The sequence below is a fragment of the Pleurodeles waltl genome, chromosome 7 (genome assembly GCF_031143425.1).
Source record: "Pleurodeles waltl isolate 20211129_DDA chromosome 7, aPleWal1.hap1.20221129, whole genome shotgun sequence".
Lineage (NCBI taxonomy): Eukaryota > Metazoa > Chordata > Amphibia > Caudata > Salamandridae > Pleurodeles > Pleurodeles waltl.
This window is the reverse complement of record NC_090446.1, coordinates 158,658,260-158,675,195: the sequence shown is the minus strand read 5'-3', so window position 1 is coordinate 158,675,195 and position 16,936 is coordinate 158,658,260. Positions and strand designations below refer to the sequence as shown.

The 16,936-nt window shown below is 40.4% G+C and overlaps 1 protein-coding gene across 2 annotated transcripts in view; it reads left to right on the top strand.

The window, feature by feature from the left end:
- CSE1L (chromosome segregation 1 like) overlaps positions 1-16,936 on the top strand; it is a 296,982-nt gene that overhangs the window by 217,472 nt on the left and 62,574 nt on the right. For both annotated transcript variants that reach the window (XM_069243443.1, XM_069243444.1), the window contains 4 exons: positions 158-255; positions 8,999-9,149; positions 10,837-11,045; positions 11,947-12,044. In XM_069243443.1, coding sequence (XP_069099544.1) covers positions 158-255; positions 8,999-9,149; positions 10,837-11,045; positions 11,947-12,044 — 556 coding nt within the window. The remainder of the gene's footprint in view (positions 1-157; positions 256-8,998; positions 9,150-10,836; positions 11,046-11,946; positions 12,045-16,936) is intronic.

The window sequence follows — 16,936 nt, the reverse complement described above, 5'->3', positions numbered from 1 at the left end:
TAAGCATCAGTGTGTATCAAGGGTTTCTTGCATCATTTAAGATTGTATTTTCAGTGTTGTATTTTATTACATGATGTAATTTGTTTGCATGAAAATGTGTAAATTTGTAGGTTTTTACTGATTATTTATAGTTTACTATATCAATTTACTTTAACAGCAATTATGAGGAGTTTCTCACTGCTTCAAGAGGCAATCATCCCATATATTCCTTCTGTGATATCTCAGCTTACACAAAAATTGCTTGCTGTCAGTAAGGTAAGAGTGCTACACTTAGTGAAAACTGTTCTGAGAAAAAATATTTTTCTTTCCTGACTGCAGCACTAATTAGCATATTTGTCTTGAAAGTACTGGCCTTTAGAACATGAACCTTGCTTTATTTTGTTTAAAATGTGTAGTGTTTTTAGGATTTTAATAGGATTCAAAGGCAGGACTTTTGCGGTGTTTTGTAAAGGGCGGTAAGGTTTGTGCAAATGCAGACTACTACATTCTTTGGTGCTTTGCACACACGCCAAATGAACTAAAGCTAAAACCACACTGGCTTTCGTGGATTATTTTAACGTTCCTTTTTTACTGTTACTCTAACTGTCTGCTGCTCAACTTCAAACTAGCTAACAAATCCTCCAACATCTCTAGTGCAATTCAAATCTAATCACTGACTGCCACACCATGTCTCCCATTCAGTGTCCAGATTTCTTGTAAATCAAAGTACTTTTCCCTATGCTAATCAAGTTCCCTCCCTACTGTTTATTCCATCACTCTATAGAATCTCAAGGCCCAAAAATGTGTATGCTTTTTGCCATTTTTATCTTCCTCCTTGATGTAACTTTGCGTTCTAGTACTGCTAGGCTTTGAGGAATAAGGAACAAATTAAATGGCATCATTGTTAATTAAGTGGCTTTGCCTATACTAGAATGATGGAGTCCGCCTTGGTATTTTAGGTACCCTAAAACACTCTGCAGTGTCAATAGTGCAATCTGTTGAGGGATGCTATTTCTGAGAAGCTGTTGAGTGGACTCAGACTTTAAAAGTACTTAATTATCAAATCTGTTTTATAGCATTCTACCTGTGAGTGCAGCTGTGCTCTCGAGATATAAAGTCAAGAAGCACCAGTTGGTACAGTAATGAACTTGTAACCTGAGTAAGTTCATGTGTTGAAGGCACATTTTGTCTTCTGCTTTTTCACTTCTCTACCACTTTTTCCAAGAATAATAGCAATACCTTGCTGGAAATTTAATACTGACCAGAGCTGAATATGTTCCATTTCCCTGACTGACTGGTAATATTACCTGTCAGAGTGAGGATAGACACTCTTGGTAGGCAAGTGCACTGGGAAGAAAGCCAAATGAGTCCTGCATCTGTTTACCCTTCGGCCTTACCTCTCCTGTTAAGTTTATTATGGGTTTAAAGAGACAATTTTACTTTGCTGTCATTGTAGCTTAGAAATGTTAAAAATTAAGTTATATTTTTGGTGATATATCACTACTAAATTTTAGAGGCCTTTAACATTTAACAATCTTGAGTATTTTGCAGTATTACTCTACTAAAAAAGACATTCTGAAGCTATCACCAGTGCTGCAAAGATTGAAATGCAATAGTTCGGTGACTGCAAAGAATTATAGACCTGTTGGAATACATTTGAGTGTGAAGCAGTTTGGTGGAATTATTGAAGCGTGTTATGCTCAGGTGTCAGTTTGAGGAGGGTAAAAGTTGCCTAACAAGATGGCTCCTCATTTTTTCTTTTAGCTTTAAGGAGTGCAGAATGACTTTGAGTGCTGGTGGCGCAGTTAAGGTTTCAGGAATTGTACATTAAGGGTTTCCTGCATTGCATTGCCTCCTCCAAACTATTCTAAAGGCAAAGTGACAACTTTTAAAGCATGAGAATTTGCTGAAATAAATATTTGTTAGAGCAAGTTACTTAGTAATCGTTGCGACTCTTCTCATTGTTAGGTTTCTGAACTTTTGCTTATTTGACTTCTTCAGGCCTCCAAAAATAGTTTCAGTTGTCCAGTCTTTCACCCTAATGACACATTTGCAGAATAAAATGTGGAATTGCAGTCAATTGTGGGGGTGGCACCTATTGAACAGACTGCTGCAATAATTTCCTTTGAAAGTGATGCCACCAGGAAACTGGCACTGGCTCTTCCTTATTCTGAGCCCAGTCTGCTGCTTGGGACCTGTATTGTAGGATCCTCACTGTGGTCATAAACATAGAATAATTCCTCCCACTGTGCAGAGTCCCTGGAACATTACTAATTATTACATCCAGTACTATATCTTTTATAAAGGTAGGTATCTTCAAAGAGTTGTGGTTTGTCACCTCCATAAGTTAAAGCAGTTCAGCATTCACATATTTTCTTTTCTCCGAAAAAAGGGCATTTCAAACCTAAATTTCAACAGTCACATAAAACTGTAATCCTTCAACATGATTAGATTTCAACCTTTAGCTTACAAGGAGAAACATTAGGGGAAAGATGCCTGCTAAGCCCAAGTAGTTTAGCTCAGATATACTGCTCCTTTAAGGAGACAGGACCTTCAAGCTCCCGGCTTACACTGTACTGGCAGTTGCCTCACAGACTGTTTTTTTTTTTTTCTACTGGCTGGATTACTGGGACATTTAAATCCCTTCAGTGACCTGGATTTAACGGTTATGTCCTCAGCTGCAGCGCTGCTGTGCCTAGGTTGTAACTGTTACATCCAGGGACTGCCCCAAAGGGGGGAGAGGTAGTGCTGCCCCCCCTTGGGCCACCCACACACACACCCCCAATCCCCCACAGCAGGGATGGCAGCGGAAGAGCTTCAGCAGCAGTCCCCTCCCACCCCATACCCCCGGCAACATCTAATGATGTCAACGCGCACTGAGGGCATCAGAGGTTGTATTTGATGCGCTGGAAGCTATGCTTCCAGCGCATCCTCAGAGAAACCTGAGAGTTTCTCCTCTGGGAGGAGGAAGGGAGAGGTAAGAGAGGCATTGAGGGAAAGCAAAGGCTTTTCCTTTACTCTGATGTCTCTTTGAGTGTTCCTGCTGTATGATCACATAGTGGTAGTACAGCAGGAATGCCCACTAGACACCAGAGATTTATTTTTCCTAATTTCACATAAAGGGAGTGGCCCCTTAGGCATGGGTCACTCCCCGTGGGGACATATTACTTTAGGCCATTTAGGCAAATCAGCCTATTTTTATTAGGCCCATCTGTTCCCAAAGGGGCCAGAGGCCACTTAGACACCATGGAGTATTTGTGTTCTGTTTATTTTTATTAATTTTCTATTTTTTTATTTATTTATTTTTTGCAGGAGTTGGGGGGCAGCCCCTTGAGCAAGGGTCGCTCGCCAAATGGGGGCGCACATATCAGTTGGCCATTTCTGCTTTCCTTGGTAGCAGATAAGCCTATTTTTATTAGGCTAAACCACTGGGGACCAGGGATTATTGTGTGGCTGCATGTGTTTTTGCTGGGGGGCGGCCCCTTGGCTGATGGGTTAGTTTACCCAATCCGAACCCCCTGCCCACGGGAGGCAGAAAGCCAACTAGATGCCAGGGATTATTTTGTTTTTTTTGTTTTTAAATAGAGGGGTGGTTATGCCCCCACCCCAACTGAAGGGGGCAACAGTTTTTCAGCCCCACCTGCAAACTAAAGCATCTCATCCCAGTACAAACAAGAGGACAGTTGAGTCTGGGGTTTTGATTTTACTTATGGGCCAAGAGAGCTTGGCTAACTCCCAATATTGTCCCATTTGGTATGGTGAGTAGCTGCACTTTTGGGACTTTGGTACGCTGCCACCTAGAAAAACCTACCAGACCTAGACACATCTGAAAACTAAATGTCTGGATGAGTCTAGGGTTATGGCTCCCCTCAAATTCCAGAACTTTGCAGTGCCAAAATGGGAGGGAAAAGAGCTTTTTTAGCCAAAGTTTGAGATTTGCAAAGGATTCTGGGTGACAGAACCCAATGAAAGCCCCGCAAGTCACCCGATCCTGGATTCCCTTGGGTGTCTAGTTTCCCAAAAACTAAAGGCCAAAATCTGCAGCTAGGCACTTTGCAAAAAACACATCAGTTTTCATGAAAAAATGTGGTGTCTGTGTTGTATTTTGGGGCATTTCCCATCGCAGACACTAGGTCTAACCACACAAGTGAGGTACAGTGTTTATCGGGAGACTTAGGGGAATGCTGGGTGGAATGAAGTTTGTGTCTCCCCTCAGATTCCAGAACTTTGCAGCACTGAAATGTGAGGAAAAGGTGTTTTTTAGCCAATTTTTCAGGATTGCAAAGGATTCTGGGTGACAGAGCCCAGTGAGAGCCCCACAAGTCACCCCATCCTTGGTATCTAGTTTTAAAAAATGTACAGGTTTGGTAGGTTTCCCTATGTGCTGGCTGAGCTACTGCCCAAAATCCACAAGCTAGGAACTTTGTAAAAAAAAAAAAAAAAAAAAAAGTCAGTTTTCAGTTTAAAAATGTGATGTCCATGTTGCGTTTTGGGGCGTTTCCTGTCGCGGGAACTAGGCCGACCCACACAAGTGAGGTACCGTTTTCATTGGGAGACTGTGGGTGAGAGGGGGACACAGAATAGAAGAACAAGTGTTATTGCCAATTGTCTTTCCCTACATTTGTGCCTTCCAAATGTAAGACTGTGTGTAAGAAGGAATTAATTTTGAGAAATGCCCTGTAATTCACATGCTATAATTGGAACCTCTGAATTCAGAGATGTGCAAATAACCACTGCTTCTAAATTCCATATCTTCCATTTCGAAAATACATAGGTTTCCTTGATACCTATTTTCCACTCTTTTTATTTTAACAAATGAATTGCTGTATACCCGGTATGCCATGAAAACGCATTGTAAGGTGCAGCTCATTTATTGGCTCTGGGGTACCTTGGGTTCTTGATGAACCTACAAGCCCCATATATACCCGCAACCAGAAGGTACCTTGCAGACGTAATGGTATATTGCTTTCAAAAATCTGCCATAGCTTGAAAAAGTTGCAGAAGAAAAAGTATACAGAAATGGCTGTTTTTGGTTTCTCTACTCAATTTCAATATTTGATTTTATTTCTCCTATTAATTTCTATAGGAAAACATTGAAGGATCTACGCAAATTACTCCTTGCTGAATTAAGAAATTTGTCTACTTTTCAGAAATGTTTAGCGGTCTGGGATCCACCATTGGTTTTACACCAATTTCTGTCACTAACTGGAAGGAGGCTGAAAGCACACAAAATAGTAAAAATGGAGTATGTCACAATAAATGCCAAAAATGTGGTTTTCTGATTCAAGTCTGCCTGTTCCTGAACGTTGGGAAGATGGTGATTTTAGCACTGCAGACTTTGTTGATGCCATCTGCATGGGGTTAAAACAGATGCTTTCTTCTGCAGCACCCCCCCTCCCCCAAATCTTTACTATATTTTGGCAAATTTCTTGGTCTCCCCCCATAGGAACCCACAAACTCTGGGTACCTTTTAGAATCCTCAGGATGTTGGGGGGGGGGGGAGGAGATGATGCAACTTTGGCATGGATAGCTTATGTGGACAAAAAGTTATGAGTGCCTAGGCGCAAACTACCCCAAATAGCTAAAAACAAAAAATGGTTGGCACAGGAGGGAAAACGTACTGGCAGCATTAGGGTTAAGAAGTTTTTTTTTTTTTTAAATAACTTTTCCCATTCAAATTTTGAGACACCTAAAATTCTCTACCTTAGGTTTCATTTGACCTATTTACAGGTCTTAAATATGAAAAAAACATCCCTTTTCCCACATTTGTAAGGATTTTTCTCTCACAGTGCCTTCACTTTTTTTTTTTTTTTTTAACATGCCCTTCCTGTAGGACAAAGGTTGCTACAGATCACACTGTGTTATCTGTCTTATCTAGCAAAATAAAACACAACAAAACAAAAACACAACAAGCCAGGAAGGAGAACTGGGTTCCTTCTACTGCATATGTGAATTTAACCATGAAGGTCTTCAGAGAAACACCTCTTTCTGTGATTGTGAACGGTAAAAAGCTTTTAGAAGCTCTGGGACATTTACACGATGGACTTAATTCAATGGACAATACAAGTGCTTTGTTTTTTAACAAAGTTGCTCTAGATCCAAGATTTTGACTCTATTGGCTCAGGCAATATGGCAGTGGCTCCATTGCCAGTTCAAGCAGTTCAGTTTCCAGGTATCCAGAATTGGCAAGCAAAATAGCTCAGCAAATGTTATATTGAAAAATCTCAAAAAGGAAACTAGAAGATTGTACTTTGTAAGACTGAGATGATCTTTTTGTTACCAAGCAAAATGAAATAACGTTACTTTAAAATATGAACCAGGATCATTAGTCAGTGCCTTTTTGATAAATTGATCCAACAATTTTTTTGTATTGTTCTCCACAAATACCTCTGAATCCATAAGTAGTAATAAAGCAGAAACAGTCCATTGCCATGATGATTCTCAGTGCTCCAGAATGGCCAAGGCAGTTTTTTTCTTTTCCTGGAGCTGCTTCATATTTCTGTAAAAACTTCACAGAAGAATGATGTGCAGACCAAATCTGCCATTGAGAATGTATGGCACGATAGCCTAACATAAAATGTGTGAATGTGGCTGCATTGCTCGTGTGGTTGTATAATATGGTCCCCTAAATCTGCTTCAAGGTTATATGAATATTCTAAGAAGTTGAACGTTCTTCTGTTTACACTAGAATGTCATAATTTCGAATGGAAAACATTTCTGATTTGAGGTTTCATTAGTCGAGGTCCAATTTGACATCACAAAAATGTAATTTTTCTGCATTTGACAAGATCAAAACTACAATACTCTTTAGTATAAAGTACATCAGGGTGCCATTTGGGCATACAGAGGAAACTCGGGTCAAAATATTTATTTGTCCAAAACGCCCTGATCAGAACTTAATCTAGTACTCTCTAAATTAATAGTTCCTCCATTTGGAATAATCCATACAGCCTTGTTGCACAATTGCAACTGGAAATGTGCTTTTTTGCTGGTGATCAAATCAGCTGGGCACGTCTGTGAAATCCAAGCCACACCTGTAGCAGAGTGTTACGTACTTTCCCATCCCAACAGAATATTGTTAAGAACACCTCCTTAACTTTTGCCCAGAAGTGTTTTTGATGTGCATATTAATCACTCTTTCTCTACCAGTTTAATGTCATAATTTCCTAATCATTCCATTCAAGCGGAGATCTCTACAATCCTTGGATATAAAAGTTTTTTAAAACATAACTTGGACAGCATGAAGATGTAAGGAAAACTAAACCTCTTTGCGTCATTTACAGACCCTTCTGTAATGGGATGGCACCCACAAAACAAACAATATCTTATTGAATAGTTTCCTGAAACTTTATGCTATCAACAAGCTAGCAAACCTCTACAGAGTACACCAAAAGCTCATTCCACAAATGGAAAGTCAGTTACTGATTATTTGAGAACTGTTCCTCTATTAGATATTTGTAGAGCAGCCTCATGGAAATCAGTATATACATTCAATAAATATTACTTTTTGGATGAAGGCACCAGAACAGAGACTACAGTTGGTTAAGCAGTGTTACCAAATCTGTTTAATTTATATATTCTTGTCCTTAAGAATTTCTGGGTATAATTGACATTCGGTTTCAAGAGATAAGCTGGCCATTCTGTTCTACGTTTGACTGAGTGAAAGGTATAAGATGTAGAATAAATGTAATCCTGGTTCTGCATTGTAGGAGAAGCCCCTGAAGTCATGAACAATCCTGCCTCCCCTCCGGATGTCAATTCTAGAAGCAATAGTCTATGAATCAGTCATTAAAAACCTTCAGGCAATGTTGTAGGCAAGCAGCTGGTACAGTGAATACATAATCTGCCAGCTCCTTAAAGGGACAGAACATCATTTTTTTCACTAATGCACTCTAGCCCTAATAGCCCTCGTCCCCTCCATTATCCTTCTTTAAGCTAAAGGTTTAAAGCTTACCATGTTGAAGGATTGTTTCAGCTGGTTGCTGAGGTATAGGTTTGAATTGGCTTTTTCACAGAGAAAAGAACTGCAAATGCTGAACCACTCAAATGTATGGAGGTGACACATTAAACTTTTTAAAGGTGTCTGCCCCCATCAAAGATATATCGCTTAATTCAGTCATCTATGTTCCGGGGTCCTCACACTTGTGGAACTTACTCCACATTTATGAAATCAGTGAGGATTCCTAGGGTGAAGAACCATAGTACATGTAACATTTCCTTCTAGAACAAGTTCCTTCTGATAGTTGCTGATCCTTCTTTTTAATTCCCTGAATTTCATTTTCAGTATTTCACACTTTGGTACTTGGCTATATTTGGGAAGGAGACCCTGATGCTTCATGTCTGATGCATCTGTCCCTTGCAGGGCCGCTTTGTTTGGCGGGCCTACCCTGAACTTTCTTTTGTTTTAACCAATGATGAGTTGTCATCCCGCTCTACTTATAGCATAGCGTTCTTGTCTGGTGTAGAAATAAACAATGGTTTCCTCCATCTTATAATTCTCAAATGCAGTTCAACATTTGATTGTTGAAATGCATGTGGGTTTCCTTCTTGGCATTGTGCGGCAGAGCTAACAAATGAGCAGTTAAGTTGTGAAAATTAAAGTAAAAAAAAAAAAAAAATTGGGAGCGTGAAGAGGAAGCCCTTCGCCCACTCCTTTCTTTATCTTTATATGGTAAATCTGTAGCTGGAGTGTGAAGTACTGTCCTGTTAAGTCTTTTATTCCTCAACCCATCCGCCTTAAAAGCGGGTTGCGAATCATGTTAGCCTATCCTTTGCAAAAGCATTCTTGTCCACTCCACGGGTTTCTGCGATCCTCACACAGAGGACCCCATTTACACAGCTGTGATGTATGTAAGTAAGTGGACAAATATCAATGAATTGTATGCTGGGGAGAATTAGCAATTACATGAATATAGTTTTGGTTAAAAAAAACATAACAAATCTGAATTGGTGATGCTTTGTTCTCCTAATAAGCAATTTGTAACAGTTGGTTTAATTTGATGTTTTTCTCTTTTTGTAGAACCCAAGCAAGCCTCACTTTAACCACTACTTGTTTGAATCTATTTGCTTGTCGATCAGAATTACTTGCAAAGCAAATCCTTCTGCTGTTTCAAGCTTTGAAGAGGCTTTGTTTTTGGTCTTCACGGAGATTTTGCAGAGCGATGTGCAAGGTACCCTAAAATGTGATGTTTTTCTTTGAGTAGGTTGCTGAGTGTTGTCAGGTTTTCTAGGTTATAATCAAGAAGCATAAAGATAATTTTACTGAACCACATACTTTTTAAATGGAGATGTATGGAGATTTATTCAGCTGTCTAACGTTTCTTAAGCAAGAGGGTCATATGTTAAGCTTCCTCTTTTATTGGTGGGTGCAGATGTCCTTTTCATACTGATCAGTTTGAAATTATAAATGCAATTTGGTTTGAACCTTTGCTTATGTTTAATATCAAGAATGCGTTATCAATGAAGATTTTCTCAGTAACCCTTGAATTGACCTAAGGATTATTTGTATCCCCAGTTTATTCAGCACGACAATGTTTATTTTGTATGCAATTATTATTATTTTTTATTTTTTTGCAAACCCACTTCAGCTTATGAGGTACATGAGGCTATTTTGTTATCCTGTTCCTCATGAACCTATCGTCCCAGTCGTAGAGCTCATGCCATAGGGTGGCTGAGAAGTGCGTTTGTTTTATTTCACTGTAGATGCTAGGCTTCTCTTTGTGACTTTTTTGCTTAAATTTACTCCTCGTCATCTTTTTCCCCAGGCATCCTGATTTACCATTCGTATCTTGTTTGATCTTATTTTCTCCTTGTGTTACTGTAGGCATGAAATTTGTATTTCTGATCCATAATCTGCCTTGATTTACAATTGAATTGATATGGTGCTGCTTAATGTTCTTGCTTGTAACTGTGAGCAATATTTCGCTTTACAGTTTCTTTCCTAGATGGAACTAGAAATTTGATTTTCCCACACTGAGCAATTTATTATCAAAGATTGGTTCTAGTTCATTTTTAAAAAAAAATTCACTATCAGTTGGAAAGATTTCGATGTATATTTAGTTTAGAAAAATGAGCTCTTAATTTAAATGTGTTTTGAGGTCTTGCACATTTGAAAATGTGCATCATGTGAGCACTAGCTCAGCTTTAAAGTGTCATTCAACAAAAATGCATACAAAACAATTTTGTTAAGCCAGTAAATACAGTACTTTAAAAACAGAATAGTTGTTACAGTCCATTAAAATTAAATTACCTTGTTCATTAGAAGCATTTTCTATACATTTAAAACAATCGAATATTGGTGTGTGACTTGAATGAAAAAATTGTATGTTCCAGAACATAATTTGTCATGTTGACTAACCTGTATCAAAAGCTTGTGCCTTGATGGAACTAACAAGTTTTCTTTCAGAAGCCACGGTAAAATTCTTGAATTCTGAAATTGTAAACCCACCTGGATCAGTTTATATACTATTAAAAAGAGCATGGGGCTAAAAACCTAATTAGATATTTGAGCAGGCACAGACCCAAGACATCATAATATGCTAATTTCCAAAGTTCGATTATGCTATGGATCGCAAGGTTTTCTTCATCCTATTGATTTCAGATATTGAAAGGAGCCATAATTTAATGCTCTGGCAAACAAATGAATCCATAAAAGCTTGAATTTACAAAGTGCAATCAGAAATACTAAATACATAGTCTTAAATTCGTAATTATTATTCCTTTTTTTTTTTACAGCACTTATTTAATGTGAGAGTCTCAGCTAATTTAAATCATTGTTACCTTTATGTGACAAGGTATCTGTGTTACTGACATGTCTGCGTCTGTTTGAGCTGTTTTCTTTTATGCTTCCACTTCTAGAGTTTATTCCATATGTGTTTCAAGTGATGTCTTTGCTGTTGGAAATGCATAAGAATGACATCCCATCTTCCTACATGGCCTTATTTCCTCATCTACTTCAGCCAGTGCTGTGGGAAAGAACAGGAAACATTCCTCCTCTTGTCAGACTTCTTCAGGCATATTTGGAGCGGGGTGCAGGTGCAATAGCAACCTCAGCATCAGATAAAATTGTAAGTTAAGTATGCAGTGTAATGTGTGTTTCTAATTTAACTCCTAATTATTTGATGACTGTACAAGTTGATTCTTAAGCTAGTGAGCTGCGGAGTCCTGTGGTTGTGTGGTGCTTCTTTCACTAATTTGACAGGGAAACAACTTACCCAGTAATCATTGACTAAGACATTTCCCTATGGACTATATTTTGTTACTGTTTTCTGCGGGTTTTTGAATAATTCCACACTTGTGAAGAGAGATAAATAAGGTTATTTTAATACAGAGTGTTATTTGATAGTCATATGCCAGCTCAGGACCACAACTATAGGCAAAATATCAGATAAGACAACCCAGTGCTGTAACCAGTTAAGCAGACTATATCATATGAAATACCATAAAGGGACCCACGGAACTGATCACAGCTAACAGCATGCTGAAAACCATAACATTGCATGTCTATCTCTTACACTTCATCATCCAAAATATGCTATGCGCTTCATGCTATAATATAACTACGCCTTTGTGGTCATCATGCATGACCTGGAATATCCCACATAGGATCAGAACAAATACAGCATCCTTCCAGCCACAAACTGTACTTGGTGTAGCTTGCTACTCAAGTAGGCAAGTGCTTCTGCGTCCCACATAGAGCTAGTAAACTCTTTATAAATGCTGCAGTACAATATGAATGCTAGTTTAGCACTCTATCCACAACTCCAGTTTAAAGCAATACCTTTCTTGCTGAGGTTTTAACAGGAGTTTGTGTAAGCAAAGCATTCTCATTTAGAAAATATGCGACTGGACTATAGTGACATTGTTAACAATTTTTAATCTGTTAATTATTTTAAAATAAACTATGTACTTATTATTTATGAATAAATAAGATTATTTTCCTCACCTCTTGTCGTCATCCCTCCACAGCCTGGATTATTGGGAGTTTTTCAGAAACTGATTGCCTCTAAAGCAAATGATCACCAAGGATTCTATCTGTTGAACAGCATTATTGAGTACATGCCTCCGTAAGTACATATTGACAATTCTTTTCAACCTTAGCACAGGTTAACTGATATTATTCAGCTTCTTCACATTCCCAAATCATGGAAAAGCTCATCATGATTGTGAAAGCAAAACAACAAGTTTTTTATGATGTTAGGTGGTTATGACTATGAGAGAAGTAGTGAGGTTCTTAGTAGAAGAAGTAGGAGTAAGAGCTCACTTACAGTTTGACCGTAGCAAATGAAAACCCCTTTCAAAGCATGAAAATGAGTTTTGCAGGTCTGGCTGCTATTTTCCAACTCACAAGTTCCCTCTTGGTAATGCCAGATGGGTACATTCCTTTGGAGTCCTGCAGTTTGGTAAACTTTTTGAAACACTAGACTGTTAGGTCCACGTTTGGATACATGCTAATGTATTTTTAAATGTTTCCTAGAAACTGATATATAGTTAGTGAAAAAACTTCAAGGTTGTTTATTTATAACATCCAAATTAGTAGGCCTTTACCTGACTGCCCAGATGGAAACTTCCTTTAGTGTTTTTTTTTTGGTTTTGTAGAGAAATCAATGAGTGGTACTATAAAGAAGAGGGAGGGAGATGGAATTGATCAAATACAAAACTAACATAACTTTCTTTCACAGAAAATTAATTTCATTAGCGCTAATGTGACTATGGATTGAAACATTACCTATTCCCCTAGAACCTATTTGCATTGAGGTTCTAGCAAATACCCCAAACTGTTCATATTGTAACCATGTTCACTGCATTTTAATGTATTTAGGTAAAATTAAATTTTTTGAAGTGTATTAATAGTGCTCTATTGCTGTCCGCACATTACACAATTAAATCTTTTTCATGTGTAATGCTCAACTCTCCTTGAATGCCGTCAGTTTTCTGCAAATAGTTAGAGCCAAAAAATGGTCCTGTGTATTCTTTAGTACATTCGTTATAGAATGTCTAAAAATGGACTATTTCAATCAATGGTCTTCTGCCCCCTTAGTGAGAGGCAGCATGCAGTTCGCTTATTAGATTGTTTGGAGAGAAAAGAATTTAACTAGAGTGGAGAGCGGACTTGCGATTCTCAGCTACAGGGAACTGACTACAGTTGGAGAATTGTGGATTTCATACTGTAGTTATTCCCACCTCCCTCCCATGACCTTCATTCCCGGTGTCTAGGCTGTTTATCTCCCTACCTCCCTTTCACCATCACAGACTTAACTTCTTTTTGTCTTCATAGCTCACAGTTAATGCCAAAAGAACTTTAGGAGTGAATGCAGGGTCCATCTAAATATTAACCATATAAGGATTGTGTGACTCCCCTAGTGATTTAATGCCTGTGATGAAGTCTTGCTGGTTTTTCTAGCACCAGACAAAAATACTAAAGAATACTTAATAATCTCTAAGGAATGTCAATCTAGGGATGACACCTGAAGATGTTGACTGATAATCTGAAACTAAACTTGACCTTAAACACGCACTGACGATGTCTTTGTTCATATTCTTCTGCATGGAAACTAATGCCAATTTAACCACATTTCCTATATTATTTCTAGAGTGCTCTTTTATTCTCAGATGAAAATTCAGTAGGTCTGATTGAACAATTTAATTGACGTTTACTTAATGCTGTGTACAGATCAGCATTAAAAAAAATCCTATTTGGTAAAGCTTTCAGCGATTTCTCCCCCCACCCCCCCCCCCCCGCAGGTGAAATATTCAGTGTTCTTTGAAGATCTAATATAATGTCCATGTGCCTATTTAAATCACGTGTTAGTATTCTAATTCCCTTTCTATTCTAAATCGTCCCTTTAAATAGTGTCTGTTTTTGGTTAGATGTTGTGCTCTGTACATGAGCACTATCGCCCCAAACGTGCTGACATGTACATATCAATACAATTCTACAAACTACATTTATCCATTCACTTGCTCACTCTGGCTTAGATGCTACAACGTTAGATATCTGAAGAGCCTTTCATATGAGCGGACTGTCTGAAGAGCAGGCCACTCAGTAAGTAACCTTATCTAATTACCTGTGTAATTAAGGAATCTATTGAAACTTTTTTACCAGAAGGCAGCAGTTGCAGCACAGTGAACAAGAGTTGAATGTTCGATTCATGACTCTGTTTCACTTTCTGGTGCAACCTTGCTTTCTATCTGGACCTTGGGAGTTCCAAGCAGTTTCTCAACTGTGGGTTGAGCATGACTTCCCTGGGTGTGGTGTATGTTCTTTCTTTGGGTACCCTCTGTTAAAGTATCTATCAGTCCTGAGTTTTCTATTTCACAATGCAACATCATAGTTGGTATACTCTGTTCCATTTCCCTTCAATTGGAAACTAATACCAGTTATGTCTTCAGCTGGTCCTTAGAAACATGAATTGTGTCCCACCTAGAGGTGCCCAGCTGGTGCAGGAGGGTAATACCAACCCTTCTCGGTGATGCTTCCTGAAGTACCATGGACGAAGAAGTGCAGCTGTTGAGTCCAGATGATGTAGGAGGGACCCCAGAATCGCCCACAAGCTGTTCCATGCCAGTTGTCGAATTGCAGAGGGGTCAGCAGTCAGTGCGACCACCAACAAGCCTTGGCAGATACAGAGAAGCGTTGCACAGAGTTTGCAGGAGTTTTGGGGACAAGCAGTCAGGCTGCAGTCCCAGGGAGGCCTCAGGAGCACTGCAAAAGGGATGCCCACGTTGCAAAAGTTGCAGGGAGGACGTCGTTCTTGCAGCTGGAGAGTGCTGCAGGCCGGGGTTTCTTGGAGCTAGGAGGTCTTCGGACTGAAGAGCCAACAACTCTTGGCAACGACGGGTAGATTCAGTGCACAGAGGTTTCAGCCAAGCACTCCCAGTGAAGGACCACAAACTTCCCAGTTGCAAGGAAGATAGATCATACCTCTGGAGTGCTGCAAAACGACGAACTGTGTTGCAGAGCCTTGGCGAATCCGTGGGACAGCAGGATCCACAAGACGGCTGCTGTTGTTGAGTTGCCTGCGGATGCAGGGTAGTGACTCCTTCACACCAAGGGAAATTCCTTCTTGCTTTCCTAAGTTCAGGCAGAGTCCCAGTAACTCTGGAGGATGCATTTCCACAGTGTTGCATATATCTTTGCAGAACTTCTAAACAAAGTTGCAGTAGGAGCCCTCTTACTGGTTACAGTCTTGGTTTTGTTTTCAGCGAAGAACAGCAGCGGTTCTGGTTTCAAGGTTGCAGAAGTGTCTTGCAAAGGAGACTTGCAAGACAGTTCCTGAAGTCCTACAGGTGAATCTAGGGTCCCACCCTCAGGGGAGCCCTTAAGTAAGCCAGGAAGGGGGTTAGACACTAACTGCAATGACCCACCTATCAGTGGGGGTCAGGGAGGCCACCCATCTGGGCTAACCAGGCAGATGCTCCCAGGGTCCGCTGCTCATCTTATTTCCAATATGGCCGAATCAAGTGGCCACCTGGCAGAGCTCTCTGCACCTCCTTAGGGGAAGAGCTGGACTGGGGGCTAGTCACTCTCCTGTCCTTTGTGTAGTTTCGCGACAAGACAGGCAACTTGGGGTTGTTGAACTGGTGTAAACTGGTTTATGCAAGGAGGGCACCAAATGTGCCTTTCAGAGCAGTCTGGTGGCGCTCTGAGGCACCCCCAGCCCAGCGACACCAGTTCCAAGGATGGGGTGGTCTCACCTCTATCCTACAGGAAATCCTTTGTTCTACCTTCCCTTGCCCGAATTAAGTTCAGCAGTTGGGAGGGAAAACAATTTCTGGGGGCAGCCGCAACATGGGCTGGCATGCAGACCCTGCAAGGTTGTACAGGCAGACATGGAGGATTTTCTAGGGAACCCCCAGAGTACCTTATATCATGCAACTAACCCTGGAATTGGTGGTGTTGCATGACTCCAACATGTTTGATACCAAACATACCTAGGTTCGGTGAAGCCATTATGTAGTTGGACCACTCGTGTTCACCTGTGTCCACTACATACCTTAATATGGCCTCTCCGCCCCTTACAAAGCCCCGGGACTGGAGTCTGAAATTTGTAGGGGCACCCCCTGTTTATGGAGGGGTGCCCTCAGACGTAGGACCATGCACCCTGCCCTTGGACTAAAGGGCCTACCTTAGGTGTGACTTACAGGGTCAGAGTGCAGTGTCCATGGTAGAAGGCAACCTTATATCTGGGGTGAAAGGTGCATGCACGATTTCATGCAAGCTGCAATGGTAGGTCTGTAGTTATAGTTTGCATGGGCCATCATTGGTGGCACAATACATGCTGCAGCCCATGGGGGAGCCCTGGTGTACCAATGGTCTTGGTACTTAAGTACCATATACTAGGGACTTACAAGGGTGCCCCAGTATGCCAAATGTGAGGTGTAAAAGTTACCTTACAACTAAATTTACGGTAGAGGGCACTGACACTGGGGTCCTGGTTAGCCAGATCCCAGTGTACCACACTGTAAACACACTGACACCAGGCAAAAAGTTGGGGTAACTGTGTCAGAAAGGTGCTACTTTCCTACAGGAGGCACCCTCCTAAATGGGAGCTGTGGAGGAAAAACAGTGGAAAGAAGCAGCAGGTCTCATCCCAGTAGCAGAGGCTGCTGGGAGTTGTGATCCTTGCAGCGTGAGGGTGGCTGGAGCTTCTCTAAAGTCCCACGATGAGGGATGAGGCACCCTCCTAAAAAGCTGATCTGGAGGGACAAATAGTGGGAAGAAACATCAGGCCTACTCCCGGTAACGGGGCTGCTAGGAGGTGTGGTCCTTGCAGCGCAGGTGTGGCCTGAGGGTCTAGAAGCTGTGAAAGATAGTTGAAGCACCTTGTGTGTTTTTTCTTCCTGGTCATTTTAACTGTTCTTTGTTCGTACTTGTCGTTTAAAGGTGCGCCCCTGGCTAGGCTTTCAGTTGAGTTTTATTTACTGTTTCCTGTACCTTTGTTTCTACCTCTTGCTG